General features: G+C 40.0%; 1 protein-coding gene across 3 annotated transcripts in view; it reads right to left on the bottom strand.

Moving 5' to 3' along the window:
* Nucleotides 1-11,684: 11,684 nt before the first annotated feature.
* LOC128414079 (heparan sulfate glucosamine 3-O-sulfotransferase 1-like) overlaps nt 11,685-26,761 on the bottom strand; it is an 85,882-nt gene continuing 70,805 nt past the window's right edge. For all 3 annotated transcript variants that reach the window (XM_053388793.1, XM_053388792.1, XM_053388794.1), the window contains one exon: nt 11,685-13,905. In XM_053388793.1, coding sequence (XP_053244768.1) covers nt 12,850-13,779 — 930 coding nt within the window. In that variant the 5' untranslated portion in view covers nt 13,780-13,905 and the 3' untranslated portion in view covers nt 11,685-12,849. The remainder of the gene's footprint in view (nt 13,906-26,761) is intronic.

The raw sequence follows: 26,761 nt of genomic DNA, 5'->3' as shown, positions 1-26,761 counted from the left end.
AAATTGAGGAGAAAAGAAGAAAAGCAAAGAGCTCATGTTCTGGGAATAATGTTGTTTAGCAAACCGTCTTTATTATAAGACCAACTGCTGTCACTTTTGCAGATATGACAACTTTGAAATTGACATTCCCTTTTTAAAAAAACCAACGGTTTAAACATGATCTACATTAAACAGCCCAAAATGAATTCCTAGTAGCAAGATTTTAAACACAAAGGTGCAATAAATTATTTTGTCAAACAGATCAAGATATTTTTTCTTCTTTGCTTCCTTTTCTATTTCTTTATTCTCATCTCTTGCTTCTCTTCTATTAATTTCTTTAGATCAGTTGGTTTTTATTGCATTTTATGTTGAAAACTGTCAGTAAAAATGGATCTTTTTTTAATAAAAAAAGATCATTTTATATGTATCAATAAAACAAATTAGCTTGACAGCTGTGAATCTTGCAGTATCGTCAAAATGGGTGAAGAAGCATTTTACCAGTGGTGGGGAGGACAGAGCACAAGAATCATTTGTAATATTTAGTTCGGCTTTAGGCAATTATATTTAAGCATAATTGCTTTTTTAAAAGTAAATTTTCAAGATAGCATTAATGGTTCCTTCAGAGTGTGTGTGTGTGTGTGTGTGTGTGTGTGTGTCTTAAAAAAATTGCCTCAAATTAATTCAATATTAATTTATTTTAGATATGCCAGAAGCATCAGCCTATGATTATTAAGTTAAAACAGACAGCAGGAAATGGAAAGCCCTTCCTTACCCTGCCAGAATGCATCACTGTGTGTATCCAGAAATCTGTGTGAGATGTTGACAGAACAAGGACAGAGAAGCAAATAACAGCAACTCTTTCCTCCTCGCAGTAAATGTTGTCATTTATATTCCAAGTTTAAAAAACAACAACAACCGCAACTTCCTCACTTGTCATTTGCTAACTCACTGAACTCTGATTTCTGCTGAAGACCTAATTGAGAGAAAAACGGATTACCCATTATTAGGAACATTACTATCAGATGTTTAATTCATACGCGAATGCTAAAAACCGTGCTTGTTATGGAAAGCCAAGACGCTCTTGCTGGCGACTGATTGTGAATAATCATGGATTGCAATGTGCAATTCTCTCTCTTCGATGAAAGAAAGAAAGTAGCTTTCAGAGTGGGGGCTACTTGGGGTGAAGGGTAACTTCAGACTTTGCCTTATGCAAAGTCAAGACTACTGGGGCATCTAGCTCAGAACCAACTATGCTGACCAGCAACAGCTCTCTAGCATTTCAGAAAAGTGTCTCTACCATAAGTGGAGGTGCCTGAACCTAGGATCTTCTGAAGGCAAATTGGATCCTCTACCACCATGCTATGCCATTCTCCAATGAAAATAGGGACGTACTATTTAATAATAATAATAATTTCTATATATAACATATAGAAAAACAAAATAAAACATTATATAAAAAGTCCCTATACAGGGCTGCCTTCATAGGTCTTCTAAAGGTTGTAGAGTTACTTATCTCCTTGGCTTGGGGGTCGGATAACTCCATACCCGCCAATATTGCTCTGATGAAAATAGGAACGTCCTAAGGAAAAGTGGGTCCTTCTGGGATCAAATCAGAAACCAGGATGGCTTCTGTAAATCCTGGAAAGTGGGGACACTTGGAGGGTCTGCTATGCATATCATTGTTTTCTAAGTAGGCTGACTGCAGTCCCCTTCTCAAATGTCTTTTGTGTGACTTTCCCCCCATGCTGTGAAGATAATGTCAGGAACCCACATGGTGGTTCCTCCCTATGCCAGCAATGCTCCTCTTCTAACAGATACTAGGTCAACCAAGACCAAGGAGGGGAACCACAATAGGAGTCCCTCCTCTGTGGCCTTGTGCTTGGGTGAACGGGCTAAGCAGTCATGGAGTGCTAAGTTGGGGAAGAAAAAGGATGGAGTGGGTATGGAGTACTGCAGGGGTGAGGAAGCTCATTTATCCTGGGGGGTTGTGTGGGCAAATTCCTTTCTGGGTGGCCTTCCAAGGGCTACATGCTAGTGGTGAATGGGCCAGAGAGAAACAGTGCATTGTCAGAGGCAAAGGTGGACAGAACAACAAATGTGATTTTTTTTACTATTGTACAGTTGGCTAAATTCTTCACACTTACAGGACCCTTCCTATCCTCCATCCAGGCAAACAAGAATACATTCCAACCAGGCAAAGCCACCCAAGGAAAGTGGGTGCTGAGGGTTGTGGCTTAGGAAGGTTTGTAAGTGTCCTCTGGTGTAGCAAAACATCAACGTTTGAGGATGAAGGAAATCTCCACGCGGTGGTGAGAAAACAAAGGGTATTTATTGTAGGGTATTTATAAAGGCTCAGTGGGATCACTCTCCAAAAGCTGAGCCAGCCCAAAAGGGTGGGGCCTGCTTAATATACATAGCTGTTGTCTGTTAAAGCAATACATATGCATAAACTTCCTCCAATCTAAAGTTACAACACAATACTAATTATACCATGTATGGTCTTTCCTTCATTACCTATTCATTAGGCAAGGAAACAAAGGACTCTCTCTCTAAGCAACCCCTGCTGCACATGGTCTCTTTGCATTCCTTTCTACCTGAGAGGGTTAGCGCATCTGAGCACAGCATGTGTCATTGTCAAATGTAGACATTTAGAAATGTTGTTTACAACCTTGGGACTAAAGCTGCTCCTAGCACAAGACAAGGCACAAGGCCTCTAGACTGGCTAGTTAGCTGAGCTTATAGGTCTCTATTTGCATCACTGGGAGATTCCAGAGGGCCAGACAGAGAAGCTTGGAGGGCCAAATTTGCCCTCCTGGGCCGGAGGTTCCCCTTCCCCGGAGTAGGGTGTAGCTAGCAGGATTTCTGAAAGGGAATGCTCCTGATGGAAGGTGAGGATAACACTGCCACATTTCATTACAGGTCCCACTTAGAGCGGGGGAACCTGTGGCTCTCTGGGCATTGTTGTACTCCAACTCCCATTGGCTCCAGCCAAACGTTAGGGATGATGGGAATTGTAGTCCAGCAGCATCTGTAGGGCTGAGCATTTAGAGGGACACTGCTGCTGTGATATTAGGAGACTTTTAATTTTGGGGAGGAAACTGTGAAGTCTGACTGCCAGCAACGTTAATACAACAAGGCAGTTGGGGGGGGGGAACTTTCAGTTACAAGTGAGAGCAGAAGTGGTGTGGTTAATGGGGGCTTGTTTTTGTTTTCATCCTCTCAGCTTTGGGAGAAGCATTTTAAGGTCAATTCTCTCCATTTCATGAATTAGTAAAGTCAGAATTAATTCAAAATTTCAAAAAGACCCTGTAAAGGGAGACAAATCAAAGCCAAGCATTGAGTGACAGTGAAGATGTGTTTATGTAAAATAAACACCTTGGGCTCCAGTATTAAAGCTGAGGAGAGGAATCCTGCTTCCTTTGATCAGAATGCGCAGAAGGGTTACCAGATCAAAATTTCAAAAATAAGGAGCCGTCTCGGAGCAGAGGTGTCTGTGCTGCACAGCTGGGTTCTGAATAAAGGAATCCATTACGGGCCAGCAGGGCCTTGTGCTCTAAAACAGACCTGATTAAGAGAGTTTCCCAAAGAGCATCTCAGGCAAGCTGATAGCCAGATATCCTTTGGCAGGAGGGCCTCCGGGGAGTGGGTGGGATGCAGAAACAGTGCCAAAGAGTTCTAACATAAATATATGCAAATTAATACATCTTCAGTTATTTTAAACACAGTAGCCTAATAGGTTTTAAGTGTGTTTCTTCAGAAGGAACAGCTGAGTAGAATACTGCCTGCATGATTTCCCTTTTATCTCCCCAGGTAGTGCTAGAGACTTATTTTTCCCTTTAAAAAAAAGAAGAAAAGGAAGAAACTGCAAAATTCAATATATATATATATATATATATATATATATATATATATAAAATGTGGAATAAAATAATAACAGTGAAACAAATTGCAATCTTACTTCTATGAATTGCAGAACTGTAGAGTTGGAAGGGACCCAAGGGTCATCTAGTCCAACCACCTGCAAAGCAGGAATCTCAAATAAAGCATCCATGACAGATGGCCGTCCAACCTCTGCTTAAACACCTTCAAGGAAGAGAATCCCCTACCTTCTGAGGGAGGTCATTTCAATGTTGGACAGCTCTTACTGTCAGAAAGCTTTCCTGATGTTTAGTCAGAATCTCCTTTCTTGTAACATGTTATATAAATGTCAGGTGCTATTTAAATGCTATTTCCAGCAACTGGTGCCCAAAAGCACTGCTGCCTCAAGTTGTGGGGGCAGAGTATGTTGTTGTTGTTTAGTCGTTTAGTCATGTCCGACTCTTCGTGACCCCATGGACCAGAGCACGCCAAGCACTCCTGTGTTCCACTGCCTCCTGCAGTTTGGTCAAACTCATGCTTCGAGAACACTGTCCAACCATCTCGTCCTCTGTCGTCCCCTTCTCCTTGTGCCCTCAATCTTTCCCAACACCGGGGTCTTTTCCAGGGAGTCTTCTCTTCTCATGAGGTGGCCAAAGTATTGGAGCCTCAGCTTCAGGATCTGTCCTTCCAGTGAGCACTCAGGGCTGATTTCCTTAAGAATGGGTAGGTTTGATCTTCTTGCAGTCCAAGGGACTCTCAAGAGTCTCCTCCAGCACCATAATTCAAAAGCGTCAATTCTTTGGCGATCAGCCTTCTTTATGGTCCAGCTCTCACTTCCATACATCACTACTGGGAAAACCATAGCTTTAACTATACCGACCTTTGTTGGCAAGGTGATGTCTCTGCTTTTTAAGATGCTGTCTAGATCATGTATTGGCATTGGCTAGTATTGGCATTGAGGGTCTTCCCCGCCATGAATTTGTCTACTCTTTTAAAGTGATCCAAGTTGGTGGCCATTGCTGCCTCCTGTGGGAGAAAGTGCCATAGTTTAACTATGTGCTGTGTGATGATAAACTTTCTTTTAGCTGTCCTGAATCTTCTAATGTTCAGCTTCTAGCCCCCTTCCTGCCTTGACCATGTGTTGAATACATGGACATTGGCAAAAGGAAAGGCTGTGTGTGGACAACCTCCAAATGGGTAGGCTTCCCCAAGATATGGAACCTCAATCACGCATGGTTCCTGATCTTGTAGAGATATATGCATGTGAGCTTCCTTTTCACAAACATTGATCCTCAATGTATGGAAGCAGTGGGAAGCTGAGCCACTGGCAAAGGTGTATTGCCTCTTACTTTTATGGAACTCACTTTATATCATGAATGCATGAAGGCGGCTTGCTTAAGAACCAGATACCTGACGAAGCTTACTTTGTGCAAGCCTAATACATATTGTGAGATCGCTTAAAATGTGCCGCTATTTCTATAATTTATACTTAACATACATTAAAAAAAATATGGGTTGGCATAACAGAAGGTGGTATGAAATAATATCATTCACAGCCCTGAAATGAAACAATTCAAAATCGACCATTTTGCTCCTTTTTTTATGCACCAAAAAAAATAATTACTCTTGGAATTGGACTATAGAAGAGCAAAATGAAAATCAAGTGCATTTACTGTTCCAAATAACTAAGAGATAAAAGTGTTTGGCCAATCATTCAGATGTTAGCCACTGGGAGTAATTTATTTAATGGATTACTTACTGGAATTAATTTGAAAGCGGCTGTGGTGTTTTTTTTTCACCTGATGCAAATAAAATTATTTAGGGCTGTGTTCAATGAAGGAAAAATACAGTCCAAATTTCAGTGACAAAACTCTACCCCCTCAAAAAAGACTTAAGCCTCTTTCTTATGTTATCCTACTAATTATATCCCACCTTTTGTCCAAAGAAAGTTCCAGCCCACTCAGTTTTATCCTCTCAACAACCCTGTGAGGTCGATTAGACTGAGAGACACTGACTGGCCCAAAGTCACCCAGTCTGTGGACTTCATGACTGAGTGGGACTTTGAACCCTGGTCTCCCAGGTTGGAATCCAGCACCCTAACCACTGCACCCCATTGTCTCTCATGATTCAACTATAAGAATGTCACTGTAGCAACTTTAATACCCTGCAGCACACCTGCAGGAGTGGCTGTCATGTGGGAAAAACAATTCTGTGGCTTCTCCCTAGGCTAGCATTGCCTGTTAAGAAGCTAGGACAGCAGTGCTATAAGGAGTCAGTGCCTGGGCATCCCATATTGCCGCAACAGCACAAAAAAGGACTGCAACAGCTCCCATCTCCATGTCCTCTGTGGAAAAGCATCCCTAGGGACTTTCCACATGGCAGTGCACAACTGCAAATATCTTTGGTGTATGGCAGAGATGCGGAGCCTGTGGGTGCCCAAAGGTTATTGGACTCATATTGGAATAAAAAAACATATCCATGTTGGGCATTTTAAAACTTGTGGTAGCTGTGGCAATTTTTATTTAATCATTTTTAAATTTGGCACATTTTTAGATCTACCTCATCAGGTAGATCATGTCTGCCAAGTTCCTAGTGAAAGTACCATTCTTACGTGCTGTAGAATCTAGAGGTTTATATTGGTTTTGACCCCCTTTTTAATTACAAAGGCTTAAAAAGGTGTTTCACAGTGCAATCTGTAGGGAAATCTCATTGTTTCTAGTGCAGCTTACCTCCAGGTAAGTGTGTGGATGTATAGGACTGCAACCTTAATTTTTTAAGAAAGGCAAATAGCACAAGACTCCCAATAAAATATCCAGAAGCGCTAATCAATAGTAGCCAAGACTGTTGCATTCCAAGGGAAAATTAACCAACTGCTTTTTGCAGCAACCGATGGGAATGAAAGCTACTTGGAAGTTGTGAGAATGGCCCCTTGAGTGTTAAATTAGGCTGCTCCTCAAGTCTGTCTGCAGGGAACATAGGCACACAAGGGAAAAGAGATCATTTTATTATCGCCACGGCCAGTTTTCTGCAAACTGAGTGAAAAAGGCAAGCAGCATCTTGATGGCTGTATCTTAGCAACGAGAAAGGGGATCAAATTAATTTTTAATAAGCAACAGCTTAAATTTTCAGTGTGCCAGAGACTTCTTGAAGGCAGAAGCTTAGAAATACATTTCTTCTTTGTGGAAGCTTAAGCTGAAAGGGAGCCCAAGGGTGATTAGGTGAGAACTTCTCTCCTGATCAGAAAAAAATCTACAGCTGCATCATTCCTGGACAGGTGCCTTCTTCCAGCTTTTCTTTATCCCCCTCCAAGGAAGGTGGTTCTGCACATGCTTCCCACAGGCAGGTAATTATGGTGCTGATTTATTCTTGCAGGAGGGAAGCTTGTCCACGATACTTAACCTCATTTTGCCATCTTCTATTTTAAACCACTCCTTTGTGTCCTAAGAATGAATACAGTATGGTGAACCATTCCCCTCTCTCTCAAGAGCATATCCTCACTTTACATACCTGCTTCTTAGGGCCAGTCTATATGTTCAGCAATATCTTATGGTCAAACACTCTTTTAGAACTGTACACTAATTCAAAACTGTGTTTTCTTTGATAAAAGTTTTCAGTAGACTTCAGTTCATAAAACCCAAATTGAATTGTCTTGTTGTGCTAGAGCAGAGATGGTGAACCTTCAGTAACTAGTAACATGTGGAAGGCTACAGGTTCACTTTCCCTCTGCAGTAGCTCAATGCTTTTGACTCCCATGCAGTTGGCATCTCTGGTACAGTTTCAAAATTAATTTTGCTACTGCTGGCTGGCTGCATGTGGCATGCACTGGTTCCTCTTCTACTGGCATCCTGTTTGAGGATATTTCAGAGCATCATTTGTGAAGATTGTTTGGGTGTAGCTTGGGCCTCATGCCCAAAAGTGTATATGTCGCTGTCAAGAATATTGAATAAAATCAGATCAGATCAAAGGGGAAACAAACTTGTCAACAATCAAAAAGAGAAGGGAGGCGAATTCTAGTCCTGCTAGAGTGGGGGGACATACCACAATACCAGAGGGATTATATAGGCTTGTAGTGTTAGCAAAAATGTCAGCTCTCCATTTTGCTGCTCGGATGTCTTTATTGTGAAATGAATTATAGGGAAATGGCTGAAAAGTTCAAATTCAGAAATGATTAAAATTGTCTCAGCCTTAGAAAACTTCAAATTCTCCCACTTCATTGCAAAGGAAACACAAAGCAACTGGGGGAAAATGTAAGAAATTACGCATTGTTTGCATATTTTCTGGATCGGTTTCTGTTTTGGACATGAAACACATAAGCAAGCACTTGGATTTTCCACTCCCGTTTCCATCAGAATTCTCTGACATCCCTAATGGGCACACATCAGGGACAAAAATCCAGGGAAAATGAGGATAACATTTACATGTAGAAACTGATTCTCATTCCTACAACAATTCCCTAACAAGGGGAACAATATTTCGTGTAACTTTCCCAATTTAGAGCTTGGTTGGCCACTGTAGGAATAGGGCTGCTGGGCTTGATGGACCTTTGGTCTTAATCTAGCAGCCATCTTCTAACGTTCTTATGCTGCTGTGGAATTGGATTAAAAAATGCAGCCTAAGGAACAGGTTGTTGTTTTTAAAAGGTGGCTGGTGCAGTTATACTAAGCCCAATAGAGCAGTCTCCAGTATTAGTCTGTTATTTAATTGAGTTCATTCTCTCAGCAGTTTCCCCAGAACTGCTGAGCAAATAATGGATGAAGGCTCGGCTGACAAGTCTGGTAGATTTATGTATTAGTAAACCATCCAGATCAGCATTCCTTGAAATAGGTTTTTTAAAAAGAAAAATCAGACACTTAACATATTCACAGTTGCACACAAGTTTTTTTTGGCATCTGGTTTGCTGCATCAGGCAGTGCAAATCTAGGGTTCAGCTAATATGGCTGTTGCTTTCTTTGCAGCTTAAAGTATCTGGTTAAAGTATATCTGGTTCGGCTCCTATGTGTTCCTAGTGGCACTGTCAAAAGCATGGATGGGTTCCTCCAGATGGTGCTGAACTACAGCTCCCATCATCCCTGACCACTAGCTATGCTGGCTGGGGCTGATGAGTCCAACAACATTCAGAGAACCACAAGCTTCCCACCCCTTATCAAAAGCATGATAATAGAAGTAGAAAACAGAGCTAACAGAGCAGCCCATGATAGACTTGATAGGGTTTCTATCAATTCTGCCACCACCTACATGCAATGATGTTGCTCCTGATGATTGTTGCACTTTAAGGATTCACAGAAGACACTAATCAATAAGCAGCAATATGCAGTAACGCCATGATTATGCCCCTTAATCCATTCTATGCCCCTTCTACTTGCTGCCAGGAAGAGTCCAATGCATAGCTGATGCTGTAGTTCAGTCATTAGAATATATGGTACCCATCAGAACTCCCTTCAGAAAACAGTTAAAAATTTGCAGACACTCAGGACACAAGTTGGTGCTGTGGAACAGGAAGGAGGAAGTGCAATTCCCAGCTGCTTCTTTTTATTTAAAGCAAGAGTGAGGACAACCAGGACAAGTTGGTTTATCACAACACTGCTGGCTACTGCTCCATACAAAGCCTATTGAGTCCTGGTCTATGCAGCTAAATTGTGATTTGGGGGATTATAAAGTCCATACATATGTCTTTTACTTGCTTGTTCCTGTAGCAGGCCATTGATGTGTAGTGAATCAAGTACAGTCAAACCTCGGGTGTTGAACGTCTCGGCAGCTGAACGCCGACAACCTGGAAGTGACTGCTTCCGTTTTTGAACGTGAGGCGCATTTCTCATTTTTAAAAAATTAGATTTGCCAACCTCCCTTTGATCCTCGGTTTTCAAACGTTTCGGAAGTGGAATGGATTACGTTCGAAAACCAAGGTTTCTCTATACTGTATAGGCATTAGCCTTTGCCTCCAACCTTCGTTACTTTTTTGTATCCAGTAGCACTGTGGGTTGTTATTGCTAGGCAGCCAAAAGGTGGTCAGTTCAATGTTTTCCCATGGCAGGTATGTCCTGCAGCTTCTTAGCATAGTTTTACTCTTCCTAGTACATCACGGAATCATAGAATTGTAGAGCTGGAAGGGAGTTTGAGTTTCATCTAGTCCCCCCAACCCCCACAATGCAGGAATCTCAAGACATAGCCCCACATCCAATTTGAAACCATACCAAACCCTGCTTAGCTTTGCTATTGTCATCTGGCAGAAGCTTGCTCCCCAGTGCAATGCTATTGTTTGAAGTGTTTCCATGACAGCCTCACTTCTACAACAGGACTCCAGCCGTTCTCTGCAGCACCAAGGGGGTTTACAATCATGCTTCTTCCTGACAGAGTAAAGGCATGCAAGTTTTTCAGTATCAGCCTTCCTCAAACTGAAGCACCCCAGAGATCTTAGACTACCACCCTCATCAGCTCCAGCCATCAGGGCAATGATCACAAATAATGTGGAGTCCAAAAAATAAAAAATACAAATCTGGAGCATGTGTGTGGAAGGAGATTGGGAAAAGCCACCTGTTTGCCTGGGGGAATGATGGCTATTTTCTGACTGTGTTTTTGCAGCCAGGTGATTTGAACCCCTGTATGCACACAGCCCTAAAGTCTGTTAGTTGCATAGCTCCTGTTTGCTATACCACGGAGGTCTATCCTAAGGAGTATTATGGTGTCTTTTAACTGTTGCATTCTGTTTTGCATATGTGGTGTGCAGGGTGATGGCCTGAGTTTGTTCTTCTGTCACCATGCATTCATTGATTGGTTCCTTCCATGCATACCTGCCAATGTTGCTGCATTATCACTTGTTTCAACTGGCATTGTTTGACTGGTTTGCCTAGCTGCTGGCAGTGCACAGGATCAATTGACATTATGTAGACATTATGTTTGGACTCATCTACACAGCTGCAAATAGAACGTTTTAAGTGTTGTAAAGAGCAATATACAAATGTGACACCAGATGGTGACAGTGGGCTATGCAAAATTCAATGTATTTTTCAAAATGTTAAAAAAAGCATTTTCACAGTGTTTTTTTAATTGTGTGTAGATTCCATCTTGGTATAGCAGATGTAGTGAGTCTGTAGTGCCGAGCCTCCTTTCCATGTCTTTGTCCGGACTTCTCTCTCTCTCTTTCTCATCTTTCCAACTTCCTTTGGCACCTTGCATTACCCATTCTTGGCGATCTTATTCATGTTCATAGTTTTGACATATTTCGACAAGTTATTAAAAAACTCTTTCACCACTGGTGGTAACAATCATACTTCAAACATTTCTTTTTTTACTAAAACATATCTTAAGATTTCTGTCTGATGCTCTGCCCAGAAGCTAGTCAACCATATTCATATTTGGATGACATAACAACGCATGTGTCTTAGTTAAAGCTATCACCAATTCCCTTGCAACAATTGGCATTTATATGCACCTATCAAATCCACTAAAGTAACCAACTAAATTTTACTAGCCAGCTTCCTTTACACCTATTTGTGTCAGCCATTTAAAGAGAACCAACTTTTGTAAGGTTTTCTTGCTTGGGCCCTGTGGTGGGAGACGAAGCAAGTGAACATGTAAGTTGTTATTTACATTAGTCTGCTCCATCTGGAGTAGGGCTGCCATATTTCAAATAGTAAAAACCAGGACACCAAAAGAACATAAATTCCCCCCAACGTCAATTTCACCTTTGAAGTCCTGGTAATGACCAGGAAAATCTGGACATATGGCAGCCCTAATATGGAGCCATGCTTGCAGTTCTATAAATATAAAGTCCAGAGCATAATAATCTTCATTTTGGTGGATGGGTGGATATGAAAAGTAGCGTATTTAAAAAGAGAGACAACCATTACTTTATCAAGTAAAAATATATTATAAACAAACAAATTCTAATGCATTCATGTAGATGTATAGTTTTATAGATAAACCAGAAACCCATACTTGATATTTTGAATATTGTGTGTATAGTATACAATACCACATGAAATTACTTTGCACTCTGAGTACATCTTATGATTTGCAAATAGATATTACAAAAGTTACTCCACATTTTGGAGAGCAGGCAATTAAACTTTTTTTTTGCAATAAACTTTGTGCCAAATTAGTTATATAAACTATTGGAACAAATGGTTACAAAATACAAACAAGACCAATAATTGTGTATTGATGAAGGGTATTTTTTTTAATAAAAAAGTAAGTGGCTCATGATTTTTGTGATTAAATGGACACTTGTGTACTTCTTGATGTCTACTGTGTAAAATGGGATTATTTTAGAGCCCTCATTTGTTTGCATTGGAGATATGAAACGCTTAACACTTGTATGAACAGGTTAAACGGCTTTATACCCATGCACATGATGAATGTCTTACTTAATATAAAGACCCTACATAGAGGGAGCCATAACAGGGAGCAGCCTTGAGGCTCATTTAAGTGAGATATACTTTTTACAATCATTATTTCACAAAAAAGATTTTAAATTATATAATGGGACCACTTCAAGTCATCTTTTCTTCTAATATATAATTATTTCACTGTATGAAAAGTTATAGAAATCAATCCCACTGTCATGGAGCTAGATAGAAAAATAAAAGCAGTCAACAAAACCTGAAGGTTAGAATAATACCATTTCAGTTACACAACCCTTTTTTTTGTTATACATCGGTTAAGGAATGGTTTTCTGTCAAACTCCATTTGCTTATAACTTTGAATAAAGAGAGACAAATGAGTCATCTCGGCTATACAAGTGTAAATCTGAAATAACTCCATTGAAGTCAGTGGACTTGGACTGGTGCAATCAAGTTCATTATTGTAGTTAAAAGCCAACACTAAGCCTATTGCCCCCAAGTACACTAAAGAGTGTCCGCCATTAATGCAATGGACTTCTAGTGTTAAACCCCAGAGAAGAAAACTCTGCTCTTCATATCAAGTTGGATGCAACTCAGAGTTTATGAGAAGTGCTTGAAAATAAATTACTGCAGGACATTAGAAAACAAACAAACTGCCTCCCCCCGCAAGTTACTAATGCCAGTCAAAGGAATGATTAATCATTCTGTAAAAATTTGCATTGTGCTCTCTGAAGTAGGAGTAAAGTTGCTCTAAAACAGTACTGTTGACAACAGGATGTGGCCGTCCTTTTGATTCATGTAAACATCTCTCTCTTCCATCACTCCTAATGCAATAGAACCCCTTGGTCTGGTTAAAATAAAAATTTGAAGACATAATTCTGGATGGCAGGTTCAGAAATCTTTCCACTTTTTGTAATTCAGGAAGAGGGTCCTTGATCAAGGTATTTCCATCTACTATGTGAATCTGATCCAAATGGAAATGTTTAAGCCACCTCTCCATGTGGATGTCATACAGACTTCTCTGGATAGCCTTGTATTTGGTATTAAGTGCTCCATTTTTAATAACAATGTCTTCAAAGAGCTGAACAGGCTTGTGGCTTTCCAGCCTGTTGTAATAGACTTGGGTATAATCAGAGATAACTCTCTCTGTGGGGTCTCTTAGAATAAGCAGCAGTTTAATGGAACTATTCATATCATGAATCCTTTCGGGAGCCTGTGGCGAGGTAAAATAGCCTGGTGTTTTCTCAATAGTTATTTGATTTTCATATGAAAACGGCATCAGGCCCCTGTACCAGTCAATTCCTTTCACGTAATTCTCATCCCAGTCGAAGAAGTGAACTTCAGTAGCCGCTACCACAATGTTTGGGTGAACATCCAACATTTCCAGTAAGGCCCTGGTCCCTCCTTTGCGAACTCCAATGATGATTGTGTGAGGTATTCGTCTGCTCGTTCCGGGAGGTCTCACTTGTGCTGAATAGTGTTCACTCTTATTGCTGAACAGCATCACTTGGGACTTCAGCGTCTCCATGAGAGCCCCGTTCTCAACTGGAGCGCCATGGGCATGAGTCAGCAGAAGGTATGCTGACACCAGTAGAAAGGCCATGTGGAGAAGAAGGAACTCTCAGTGCAAAATGCAGTTGTGCTGGTCTGATGAAACAATGAGCACGTGTCTCTGCAAGGAGGCAGCTGATGGAACCGGGGCCAAAGCAGCAACAAATTTCTCAAGCATCTGTGGGTCAGAAAGAACAGGACAGCAATCAGCATCTTGTTTACCTGAACTCTATAGCAAAAGACTTGCATATGGAACCTGACACCTCTAAAAAGCCATGACAGAAAAATACAACCCAACATACATACATAAAGAAATAGTGAGGCTTGTGCTTTCACCTGCAAGTTTTGAAGGCAAGTGAGGCTTGGTCATTTTGTTCTAAATAGCACCACTTCACAGACCAGGGATGGGGAGACCTTCTCAGCCGTGCCACATTCCCTTCTAGGCAGCTTTCTGAGGGCCTAAAGTCAGGCTACAGCAATAAATGTAAATTTTTACCATTCTACAGTAAGCTAGTTTCTATACACACTCACAAACCACTTTCTTGGCTACATTGAAACAAGCAAGAGGCGTTATTAATGTTTAAGGGCACAGGTCAGTTGGGCAAAAGTATTTGGGGCGTGAAACAGGGTTTGCGTGGCCTAGAGAGAGAGTTCTGAGGCCAGATAGAGAGAACCTGAGGGCCAAGTTTGGTCCCTGGGCCCTGAGCAGCTGACAGAATGAAAAAAGGCAAAATAAAATTATTCATTTATTGGGAAATCAAGAACCCTGTAAACAGGTTGAAGTGGGGCTGTTCAGCAAGTCTTACTTAGTCTTCCTCCCCAAAAAACTTCCTCCCCAAAAAGAGACCAGAGTAATTATTTTCTTCCTTTTGGATGGGAGACCTCCATATCATATCACAAACAGCTTTCAATCATCTCCAAAATATTAAAATTCATTTGCTCTGTGGAATGAGGGAGGCTGCCGTTTTAGAAACAAGCTCAAGCTCCCTTGGATGTGTTGAACTAGTTGTGCAGTCCCCATCCAGAGTTTGTAATTACAAAGTTTATCATCCAGTTTGATGTTCAGCAACTGAGTCCTTTCATATATTCACGTGTTTCCTACTAAATATGTTCAACATATGAAAGTTACAGACATATTTGTTTTGTGTTCTAATGTTTTGTACAGTTAATCCGTTCACCAATTTTTTGTTCCCTACTATGCTAGAAATCCCTGGGGAATTATTTCCACCCCTTATTGAAATTTAGACTTGCAGTGTATGAACAAAGTTATGAGCACCTTGAATTGTCAAGACAATACTCTTTAGGAGAGTTGGCTGTATTCTATTGTTCATTTCTCCTATTATTTTCAACCTCTATGATCATTAGAGTTAACATTGCAATAGAAGTTCAATGGATCTAGGCCCCCAGGAGGATATAACTGTCTATGGCATTGCAAGTTGGTAGTTTTTAGAAGTTTCTCCATGTGGTAGGTCACAGGCTCAGAGAATAAGACCCACACAAAATGTCAACACAAAGAATCCCTCATCTGTTATTTTGGGAAGGTTACATTTTCAATTTCAGCAGGTCAGGTTGAGACTGTAGCTCTGTTGAAGGTGTGAAGCAAATGATAAAATAGCAATAGGTAAAAGCTAACTTGGTTCCAACTACCTGAACAATAGTCCAAAGATAATGCCAGCTGTCAAGCAGTGAATCTTTTGTCTGTGCAGCTTGAAAATTTGTATATTTATGCAAAATGAAAGGCACTTCTTTGAAATGGAAATAAATGCCATGTTTAAAAAAATAATGACAATTTTCCAAAGGAAGATGGAAATGCCAATGAAAACAATGTTCAATCATTGACTTTAAGTGTAAACAAGATCTGGTTTCATATTGATTCACAATGTCCTAATTAAGTCTATGGAAAGGCAAATCATTACACATGGGAAAACAGTTTCCTTTCAATATCTAGCACTATGGAAATAAAATGATTCTTAGTCAGACTAAGCAAGTATTCTTGCTGTAATAAGGAATATTTTACTTCCACTCCACAGGCTGTAACACACATTTTAGAAAACACAAATTATTATTTACTGAACAGCATCATGAATGTTAACACAAAATGTTTACTCACAATCATAGGGGTACTGATACAAAATATTGACTGCAAGTGTCATCTGTAAGCACACTGTGCTTGAGAACAGCTTTGCGTCTTATCTGAAATTCCTCTCTCTCACACACACACCTTACAGTACTGAGCGCGCACACAGCTATGATATGCCTTTCATCAGTTTTGGCTGGTGGCCCAGAAGTGGCATAGCATGAGTTGCCAGTGCTTAGGACAAGACGCAAAAGGGGGCAGCATCCCCATGGGAAAGGGGCTAGCACATCGTGGTGGATCCTCCTCCCCAATTTTTAGCACAACCTCTGAGATGCGGAGGCCTGGACTGGGGGCTCTGTGGTGCCACAGGGGCCCTGTTTGCCTTTGTCCCAAAGTGGGGGCAGGAGAGAGCCAAGGGGGCCAACTGGCACAGAAGCAACTCAGGGTGCATGGCAGTGGTGGCAGCCATAGCATGTGAGAAGCACGTGGTGCATGGTGCCTCTGAGCAAAGGATGCAGAACTAAGGTGCTGAAGGGAGTGGGCAGCGAGATACCTGGTTGCCTGAGAGACGCTCATACTGTGTTGCTGGACTAGGAAAGGGATACCTCTCCCTCCCAGTTTTGCAGCATCTTTGGGACCGCTGCAGTGCAGTACTGTAGCACCCCTAATAATTTTTGTGCCTGAAGCAGCTGCCTCTGCACCCCTCTCACACGAACACCAATGGGCCCAGCTGCACCCCTATCAGGACAGGAATAATAATAATAATTTTATTATTTATACCCTATCCATCTTGCTGGGTTTCCCCAGCTAATCTGGGCAGCTCCTTGCAGAATAATAAAAACACAATAAAACATCAAATATTAAAAACTTCCCTAAACAGGGCTGCATTCAGATGTCTTCTAGAAGTCAAATAGTTGTTTGTTTCTTTGACATCTGAAGGGAGGGTGTTCCACAGGGACGGCGCCACTACTGAGAGGGCCCTCTGCCTGGTTCCCTGTAACTTCGCTTCCCGCATTGAGGGAACTAGCAGAAGACCCCTGGAGAAGGACCTCAGTGTCCGGCCTGAGCAATGAGTGAAGATGCTCCTTCAGGTATTCTGGGCTGATGCCATTTAGGGCTTTAAAGGTCAGCACCAACACTTTGAATTGTGCTCAGAAAAGCACTGGGAGTCATATAGTGGTGTTTTACTATTCAATATTTTATACATGTTTTTATCATTTTTAGTTGTTTTAAATTTTTCTGCACTATTGTTTTTTGTTGCTGGTTTTATTTTGATGTTCTTTTATTGTAATTATACACACACACATACTGTTTATATGGTATTTTATGTCCATGCTTTATTTTTATACTTCCAGATTTTCACTTCTATCTGCATTGTCCAGATAACATTTTCTTAAAGAGCAGTAAAAAGGTAAAAGAGCAGTAAAGTAATGCAAATAAATAAAGCATTACTTTATTTATAGCCTGCCTTTCTTCCATAATGAAATTTAAGGCAGAATGCATGGGGTTCCCATCCAGGCTCTGACCAGACCCAGACCAACAAGATGGTCCTCAGACCATGACCCACTTGCAATTTCTTTGTAAATGAAAACTGTGATTCCCAGTATGATTTGTGCTTCCATAGGCTAACCATGGAAGTATGAAATACATTCAGTCCTTGGACTCAGCTATACAGCAACAAATAAAACATTTTAAATGTTTTGTAAGGTGCAGTATACAAATGTGACAATATACGGTGACAGTGAGCCATGCCAAATTCAGTGTATTTTTCAAACCTTTTTTTTTTTGTAAAAAAGTATTTTCACAGCAGTTTTTATATGTGTGTAGATTCCACCCTTGTCACAGACAGCTCTAGCAAGTTTGCAGATTCATTTATTATTCTATATGGCAAAAGTTGCTGCTGAAATAAAACATTACGTAGGAATATATTATGAGGGATAATCTGATTCGGAATGCATTATAGAGCTGAAGACTAAATGGATCAAAACTGCCTGTGGGAGCAATTCCATTGAAACAACCATTCCAGATTCAGCCTAAGAGAATTGATTGATTTTGATGAAGCTCAGAGATGTTAGTTCCTGTGGTTATGTTATAATTGATATGTGACTATAAAGACAGTTTAAACTAGATTTAGATTACAATCCTATTACTTAGGAGTAAGTCCCATTGAACTCAATGGGGCTTACTTCTGAGTAGACATGTGTAGGACTGTGCTGTTAGAGCAGCTAATTGAAATGTGTTATCTAAATAATATCTGTATTTTATCATCTTGGTGGAATTAAATGCACAGTTTCAGAAGGCAATATGAATGAGTTTGTGTAATAAAAACAATGGATTTGAAATTGCAACACTGCACATTCTCCCTATCTCACAGTACATTTGCAATAGCTCCATGGTGCATAATTAAAAAATTAGTTCTGTCTCTCCCACCCCCCAGCTCCCTAGTACAGCATCAGAATTATGGCACCTTATTACATGTTATGTTTTTCTATTATTTGGTAATGTTGTTGCTTAGATACAAAATGATATTGTGTACATTAGGCAAAAAGAAAAAGTAACACATATTAAGAAACCAAGGCTCATGAATGAAAGATGGCAAGATATTTTGAACTGCAGGAAATTTTAATCACAATGTTTGTAAGAATGAGGCCTAACAAATGATCTTAACTACATAGACAACAGAAGCTGAATCAATTTAAATTTGCATTGTGGAACCCTTTAGTTTGGTAGATCTCATAGTTTAGATTTTGCTGCGTTGAAGTTTGTGGGCCTCTAATAAGTGTTTATATGCTGATGCCTTTTTTTTATTGCTGTGCCAAACCCTATTTCCTTGCAATGGTCTCATGAGGTAAATGAATATTCACATAGAAGGCCAAACAAAACTGAGCACAGAAAACAGAAATTGTGGAGGAAAAAATTGAAGGCGCTTGGCTAAGATCACTAGAACTTACTTTGCTTTCATAAATAAATGCCGAATGTTATCTGCCTTTTGCACAAGGGTGCAATAGGCAGCCATTGCTATTTGAAAATATTCAAATATCCATTCCACCATTCAATGTAAGTTTTTTGTTCTAGCCATGTTCATGACAAACCCACAGCAGCAGTATGAATAGAATACAGATCATACCTCCATAATATGAACCAACATCCCCAATGGAAGAACAACCATGATGTAAGAGAAATGTTACCAGAGACACCAACAAACCCAAATCCAGCTTAATTTCAGAGTAAACCTCTGAATCAGCACAACAATTTATAGCAATTTTATTTAATTTCTTATTTTCTGATTCTCACCCCCCCCTTTTTTGCAGCCAGTGCATAGAGGGTCACTCTGTGTTTTATGAAACTATTATTGTCACTCAAAAGAAATTGAGCTATTGTTCTGGACTGTCCCTGGTTGCTTGTGTGAACACAGATTTCAGAAAATGATCTCTTCAGTCTCTATATAAAGAGCAGGCTACTGCCAGTCTGTAAAGACAATATTGAGCTAGATGGACCAATAACTTGACTCAGTATAATGGATTTCCCAATGTTCTAGAATAAACCCATTGGAATGAATAGAACTGCTATTTAGATGGGTCTGCACTGAGCATGACTAACACTGATTATACCCATGTAGTTAGTATGGCTAACATTAGCTAATGCTGATAGAAAAGTTACATCAAAGTGTGTCTTCAGGAATGTACCAATATATTACCCCATAAACATAAAACATAATTCATTTGTTTTGGCATAATTCATTTAAATATATTTGTTCTCAGCACACATGTTAATCTATGTGTTATAATCTGCTCTAAGGCAAAGACGCACTGCTGGTGAGTTTTCAGTCTGGAAACCAGAATTGTATTCTGATAAATTCACTGAACCTTGAAGCTGCAATAGCTAATAAGTGCTTAAAACACTTTCTTCAAATCTTACCAAGGCCTGTTGTTGTTCAGCATCTTTATAAATGCTCATCAAATTTGCAGATGACACCAAACTAGGAGGGGTAGGTAATGCTGTAGAAGACAGAATCAGGATTCAATATGACCTTAACAGATTGGAAAACTCAACTCAAACTAAGAAAATGAATTTCAGTAGGGACAAATGTCAACCTAGGGCAACTAAGATGATCAAGGGTCTGTTAACCCAGCCTTATGAGGAACTGTTGAGGTAGTTGGGTATGTTTAGCCTGTGAAAGAGGCTAAACTGAGAGGAATTATGCTAGCCATCTTCAAATATCTAAAGGGCTGTGACATGGAAGATGGAGCAAGCTTGCTTTCTCCTGCTCTGGAGGGTATGACTTGAACCAATGGCTTCAAGTTACAAGAAGGGAAATTCTGACAAAACATCAAGAATTTCCTGACAGTTCAGCAGTGGAGATTTAGTTGAGATTTCTGTTTGACTCGGGGTTGGGCTAGATGACCCTTGGAGTCCCTTCCAACGCTACAATTCTGTGATTCTATGATCAGAACTACAAACATGCTATGGGAGTCCCTTTGGCTTCCTCAATAAAGTATTTGAAGGGCCTGCCTCCCAAAGGTAATTCAAATGGTGTGCCTGTATCACAGCACGTGATTGATTATGTGGGGTGGGGCTTATATGTGCTCCCCAATTATTTTATTCAAGTTGGCATCCCTGACTGGATATATGGCAAATTGATACTTTACAGGCTTTTCAGACGGCCCAGAAAACTCCCTCTACTCCCAACTGGCCTTCCAAGCATGTTTATTAGGTGGGAGATGGTCCGGTTGAATTGTGTTATTTCTGGCTATGTTAATGCATTTTTAAGTGGAGCAATGCCACATTATCATTTTAAAATAGTTTTATTTTTTTCTTCTGCCCCCCCCCTATTTTGTAACCCATTTTGGATAGGTTCCTGCTCAGAAAAGAGGCATAATGATAACAATAATAATAATAATTATATGATATTAATAAGGCGTGTTTGCATACATACACATCTGCTGCTCAAAGAAAAAAGTTCAGATACCCCATGTGCATGGCTCTTTGGAACATTGCTAAGGTCTCTTAATGTACATTTCAATTCCTTATTTTATTTTTCTTTTAAAGGCTTTCCCCTTTTATTTAGACATTGCCAGAGAGCATTACAGATACAATAAAGGATAGTGAAGTGGTAAACTCAAGCACCCAAAGTCTGCAGTGAAGCTACATGGTTGGTACTTGTGTTAATGAGGCATCATTTCCATTAAAAGCTCAAGAGTCAGGAACCTTGAGGAATAAAGGGAAGGGGAAAAAAGCCAACAACTTGGTGGCTAAAGATATGAGTTGCAAAGCAATTGCAATTGGCTCCAGGCTTCCTTCTTACCAGGTACACAGACTAGAATAGATTAAAAAGTAATGCTATGGAAGGCATAAACTATAAGTACATTAAATGGTTAGCAGGTGATGTTTTTAGATAGGCATTTTAGAAAGATTTATTTTCCCCAAGGCTAGAATTATTCCCCCCTCCCTATTCCTGATAACTTTAGGTGTAAAATTCCCTGATGAAAAAGTATAGCTTTGAGGAAATTATCTTCATTTTCTCTGCCACCTTGTCACAAAATAAATGCATGTATACGCCCACAGAGTTGTGTATCAAATTCAAAAGACCAAGTGTGATGGTTGTACATCAATCATTCTTTCAATATTGATTTGTGGTTTCCAAGCAATCAACAAAGAACAAATGATAATTGAAGCCATTTGAAAGGGAACTTTCCCCTGTACAGGTCACATTCTAGAAAAGCTAAATTGGTTTAATGAGATTCAGTCCTCTAAATGACGCCAGTTTCAAAACATGTTGTATATTATTGCAATATACAATATTATTGCTATATACGGCAGCTGTAAATTATACAGATCTACAACAGGTTCTGTAACTGAAGGGATTTGGTGAAAGATAAAGAGGCACACTATTTTCCCCCTTTTTCAACTTAAAAAAAAATTATTTAAGATGAAGTAGGAGTCTTTAAAACCCTACTGTACTTCAAGAGAAGAAAGACCAGCAAGATTTGCATGGCTTTTCCTACACGGCCTGATCCAGATCTTCATACTATGTTGGCCCAACCATAGTATGAAGATCTGGATCAGGCCATATGAGTGTCTGATCATTCCATATGAGTGTTGGGAGTTGTCCTGGTTCACCCAGTGACTAATGGGCTTTTCTAGCAAAAGGAAGGTATAGCCAGGAAAGCTGCTGCCAGGAGACTCAGGTGCTCTGCTGCTAATTCTCACATTCTGCTAATGCAGTTTCCCATATTTAAGCGGGCTCAAGCTGTCTTTCCTGCAATAAAAGTGCTGGGTTCTTTAAGAGTTTCACAGACTGGGCCGTTAGACAATTCAACAGATTCTTGAAAGGGTGGTCCTCAAGTCCTCAGAAATAAAAAAAACCTTCAACTCTGGCAGATACTGCTGAGCATTCTGCACTTAAAAGATAGAAATCCTGTCATCTGTGAAATGATTATGAATCATTTTCCATTAGCAAAAGGAGCGGGAAAATGTCAAGAGAGAGGAAAAAAGCCAAAGAGCCAATAATTTAACAAGTAGTTAAATCCATGCTGATGCCATCTATTCTTGGTCTTTTTGGCCAAGCACATTGCATATTTTCAGTACTGAATGCAAGAAATGAACAGATGGTTAAATAGATAAAATAATAAAACATCTTGCTAATATCGCTATATTAATACATTCGGCTTTTTCTCACAATAAGGGCTAGCACCTTAGCACATCAAGCAAACGTGGAACAGCTCATTTCAGGCATATGAAAAAAGAAGAAAACTGTGTTGCTCCGTAAGGAAAAACAACAACTTCCAAATCTGCAGTTGGGCAATACCTTTATCAGGAGAAGTATGTGGCAAGCTTTCAAGTTCTTCAATTCAGGTTGCAGATCCCAGAAGGGGTGCCATTTTTCTGCCTCCTGGGTGACATCTATGGTGTAATTAACTGTGACCTCCAATTCACAGGTGTATATGTGATGGGAAAGTTATTTCAACTATTACCTAACACTAGCACAGCGCACAATACCCATTGTATAAGTAGAGTACCAATATAAGGTAGAGAAATCACATGTACTCCTGCCTAATTTGGAATGGTGAGGATAGTACACTGCACAGATTCATTTTTGCCTGACCCTCCCGCAATTCTTTATTGTTTTCCTATCACATTTACAAAGGAATCAAATATATTGCCTGCACTATGGCTTACATTTGTTTGCAGACAGTCCAGTTCTGCCAAGATGAGCTGTGGCTTGCATACCTCCTTTAGATAAGGCTCTCCTCCTCAAAATGAAATTTTATTTGACTGGCCTTAGTGCCTTGGTACTTTCCTTCTCAACATGTTTCCTAAGTTTGAGATTTCTTTGAGCATAAAAGGTTGGACTAGCATAATACTCTTGTCTTGACCCATCTTTAGTACAAGGCAATTGATGGATGCCTCACTTCTTTCTCTAATCAGATCCATGGACTATTGGCAAACCTTTACATTTGTGCTCTATGGAATTGCTGTAGAATAACATTTGGCTCCTAAACTAGACTTGATACCTCCACAGAGTCTTTTCTGATTGGATTTTTCTCTGAACAGAGCTCTTGCCTATCAGTCAACTGTCAGCTTTAACTGACTAAGATTAAGTAGTTGCTGATATGTACCACAGAGAGTGCAAGGAAATGGACAAGAGAATACACAGGACTTTATTTCAGAAGTCTGAAATCAATATTTCTAAAACTGTGTTGCATCCCTGAAATCTTTTGACTGCATGAAACAAGAAGGGTTAATGAACGTACTCAGCAAAAAACAAAAAAACCACACACTGAACACGTCAGGATCTTAGTGTACTTTTAAGTACTTTGTGCTAAAATGCATAATGAATCTTAAATATAATTAAGCTTTTTGGTTGTTGTTGTTGTTTTAATAAGAAAAGTCTATATTCCAATCACAGTATAAGAACATATCTATGCCAAGTGTCTGATGTACTGAAAATAAAAAAGTATCACATTGAATAAACAGTTTTCAGTATATCTTTAATAGTAATTTTAGAAAACTCTAGGTCTTTATAGCTTGAAGGCTGGCAGGCACATCCAATATGGAAGTATTTGCACTGAGCATATTTAGCCCTCAAATCAACAGTTGCCAGGGGGGAGCACCATCATCATCAAGATTCAGTTCAGATACCGATATGGCACTTTGAGAAGCAGCTCGTATCATCCTGAGGTGCTTCATAGTCTTCCTGGTTTGACTCAGGGTCCGGATCCCACTCTGCCTCAGGAAGAACCAACTTTTACCATCTCTATTGTTGAAGCCTCTTTTGCAGGATAGGAAAACTACTGAGAAATTTCAACACACCACTTGCGCTAACCACAAGTTTGATTCATGTGTTGTAGTTGTACAGTCTTGGGTTCCTGTTTATGTACTTCCTCTCAACTGTCTTCCTTTGTACTTTCACAAGCCTCTGCTACGCCTGCACCAGCTGAAACCTTTACTGCATCGAGATCATTATGTGATTTCTTCTATGCCAAACTTTTTCAATTCAACAGTCCATTTTACCTGGGGCTTTTGTCCTATGGCTACTATCTATAGTATATTCGTGACATATTAAACCATTAGTTTCCTGCAAGCTGTTTCCTGTAACACAAGCAGACGGCACGCCTTCAGATCCACTGCCAATTCAAAGCAATGCTAGAATATACTCTGCCTCTTGCTCCCGCTACTGTTCACGCCAGCTTCAGAAAGAAGCTGAGTATTGCTCCTCTTGCCTACATCAGTGTTTGAGTTTGAGAGAATTCAGAACAGGCAGTGCTGCTGATGCTAATACTTCTGCTACTGCCATTACCAGACCCACCAGTCATTTGTCTAAACCTATCAGTAGGGTTGGGGGCCAGGGCACCCGATGACTTGCCAGGTGCATGTGCCTCTCATGAATAGGAGTGGTGTGGGGGGGTGCTTAAAAGGGGCTGAAATTAACCAGTTCACTCTGGCAGAGTCAGAGAAAGGCACACACACAACTGGGGGCTGGGCCTGAGTGCATGAGAGAAACAAGTGGAGTGAAAAATAAGATAAAATAGCTCAGTTTAATTGAAAAAGATTCACATGCGAAGTCCCAGATCTAGCGTGGGGCAAGAATAAAAACTCTACTAAAAAGGAAAATACAGGAAGAACAAACTGAACATCACACATGAATACCAGCCCTAAAACTGAAAGTAGGAGAAAAGAGGAATAAGACAGCACACTAATAAAAAAATTGTGCAGAAGTACTGGAACAGAAAGAAAAAAACAGAATGAAAATAAAGGTGGTAGATGTAATGCGTTATTTCTGGTAAACTGAAAATGATTCAGAAGTATAGTCAGTAGGAAGAGGGATACAACCTAATCCTGCTCAAGAGAGAAAATTTGCTAAAGAACAATGAGCATTTGAGACAAATACATATATGTTTCTCTCAACTTCTCTCCCATGAAGCATTGTGATTGGAGAGCCCTGTTAAATTCTAAACCTCTCCGTCAAAATGGCCTACCCCTCCTTCCCTCTCTGCCCACACTTTCCCACTCATTCAAGGGCATTTCTTGTAAACTTGGTTTCCTTTGTCACAAAAAAATTATAGCGATGGGTAGGTGGGTGGGTTGCAACCAAGTCATCAGAACAGAACAAAGCTGTTGGGATTCCCCACTTCAACTTATGGGACCTTGTAGAAACCCTGTCTCACCTGGGACAAGCCCTGAAACGCTATGGGGCACCCTGGTTCAGAAGCCACCGCTATAAAAAACAAAAAACAAGCACTCTAGAGCAGAGGCAGATGAACTTCAAGCTTGAGAGATCTATTTTGCTAGATCCCAAGATCTACCAGCTGGAAACAAAATAGTGGCTTAGGACAAGGGGCAGACAGCCACTTAGAATTAAGGAAGAGGGCATCTGAGTGAATCTTATCACAGGATTTCGTTTTTGTACTGAAGTCCCAATCCTTTCACTCAAAATGCATTCTTGATCCTGCCCCTCACCACACCCCAAAAACCCCAAGCCATGTGTTCCAGCCACTTAATTTGGAAAAAGGTTATTTACCTACATTTTAAAAAAGCTGAGAATCAGAAATCCTTGGTGCTCTTCTGCATATCATCCAAAGATCAACTATATTGGTGTTCTGCCCACTTCAGATTTATATTGTAATTAAGGGCTTGCATATAACAATGACACCTGTATTATTTACAGGATTTTTCTCTCACTTTACAACACTGTCAGCTGAACTACTTTCAGTGCTGAATTTCTGTTCAATCTGAATTAATATGGTGGAATTTTAAAACTATTCAGAAATTGAGTTTATAAAATGTTAAGAAAGGCCTCCAGCTGCATGAAATCCATGGGGTGCAATATAATTAGAGCTTGGAAAAGTTTTAGCTGTGACAAATAATTCTGCTGACACTGATACATCTTAACATTGAGGTAGGAGAATCTGGAGTGAAATTGGGAGCTGGACAAAGCAGCAGTAATACTTTAGTAACTTTCCACACCTGTGTAGTTGCTTTTCTTGTTGCTAAAATCATATTGGTAGAAACCAACCTAAGAATCAATCCATTCCAGTAACATTTTACTACAATGTTTCTGCAGATTAGCAATGGACTACATTAGGATTGTTGATGTTCAAACTCTTAGATTTTAACTAAAGTTTTGGGGAAAGGGAAGGAAAGCACTCTTGTAGACACGTTGAGTTGCAATCCCACTCTGTTACAATAATGCAAGTAGGATTGCACCCTAATCTCAAGAACCAATAGGAAGAAATCCACATTCATCATATTTAAAATAGCGAACATTACTTTGAATGTGCCTAGAAACTTAATGGCATGCATCCACTTAAGGAATGCTTCTATAAATGGATGTAGTAAATAAATAGTTACAAGAAGTATAATTTGATGTAGTTATCAGTAGAAAGGAGCAGCACTGATAACCACATGTAAATCAAATATGTACTATCATGGGACAAACATATATGCGATTGTACTT

The sequence above is a fragment of the Podarcis raffonei genome, chromosome 5, assembly GCF_027172205.1.
Source record: "Podarcis raffonei isolate rPodRaf1 chromosome 5, rPodRaf1.pri, whole genome shotgun sequence".
Lineage (NCBI taxonomy): Eukaryota > Metazoa > Chordata > Lepidosauria > Squamata > Lacertidae > Podarcis > Podarcis raffonei.
This window is presented reverse-complemented; position numbering and strand designations above follow the sequence as displayed.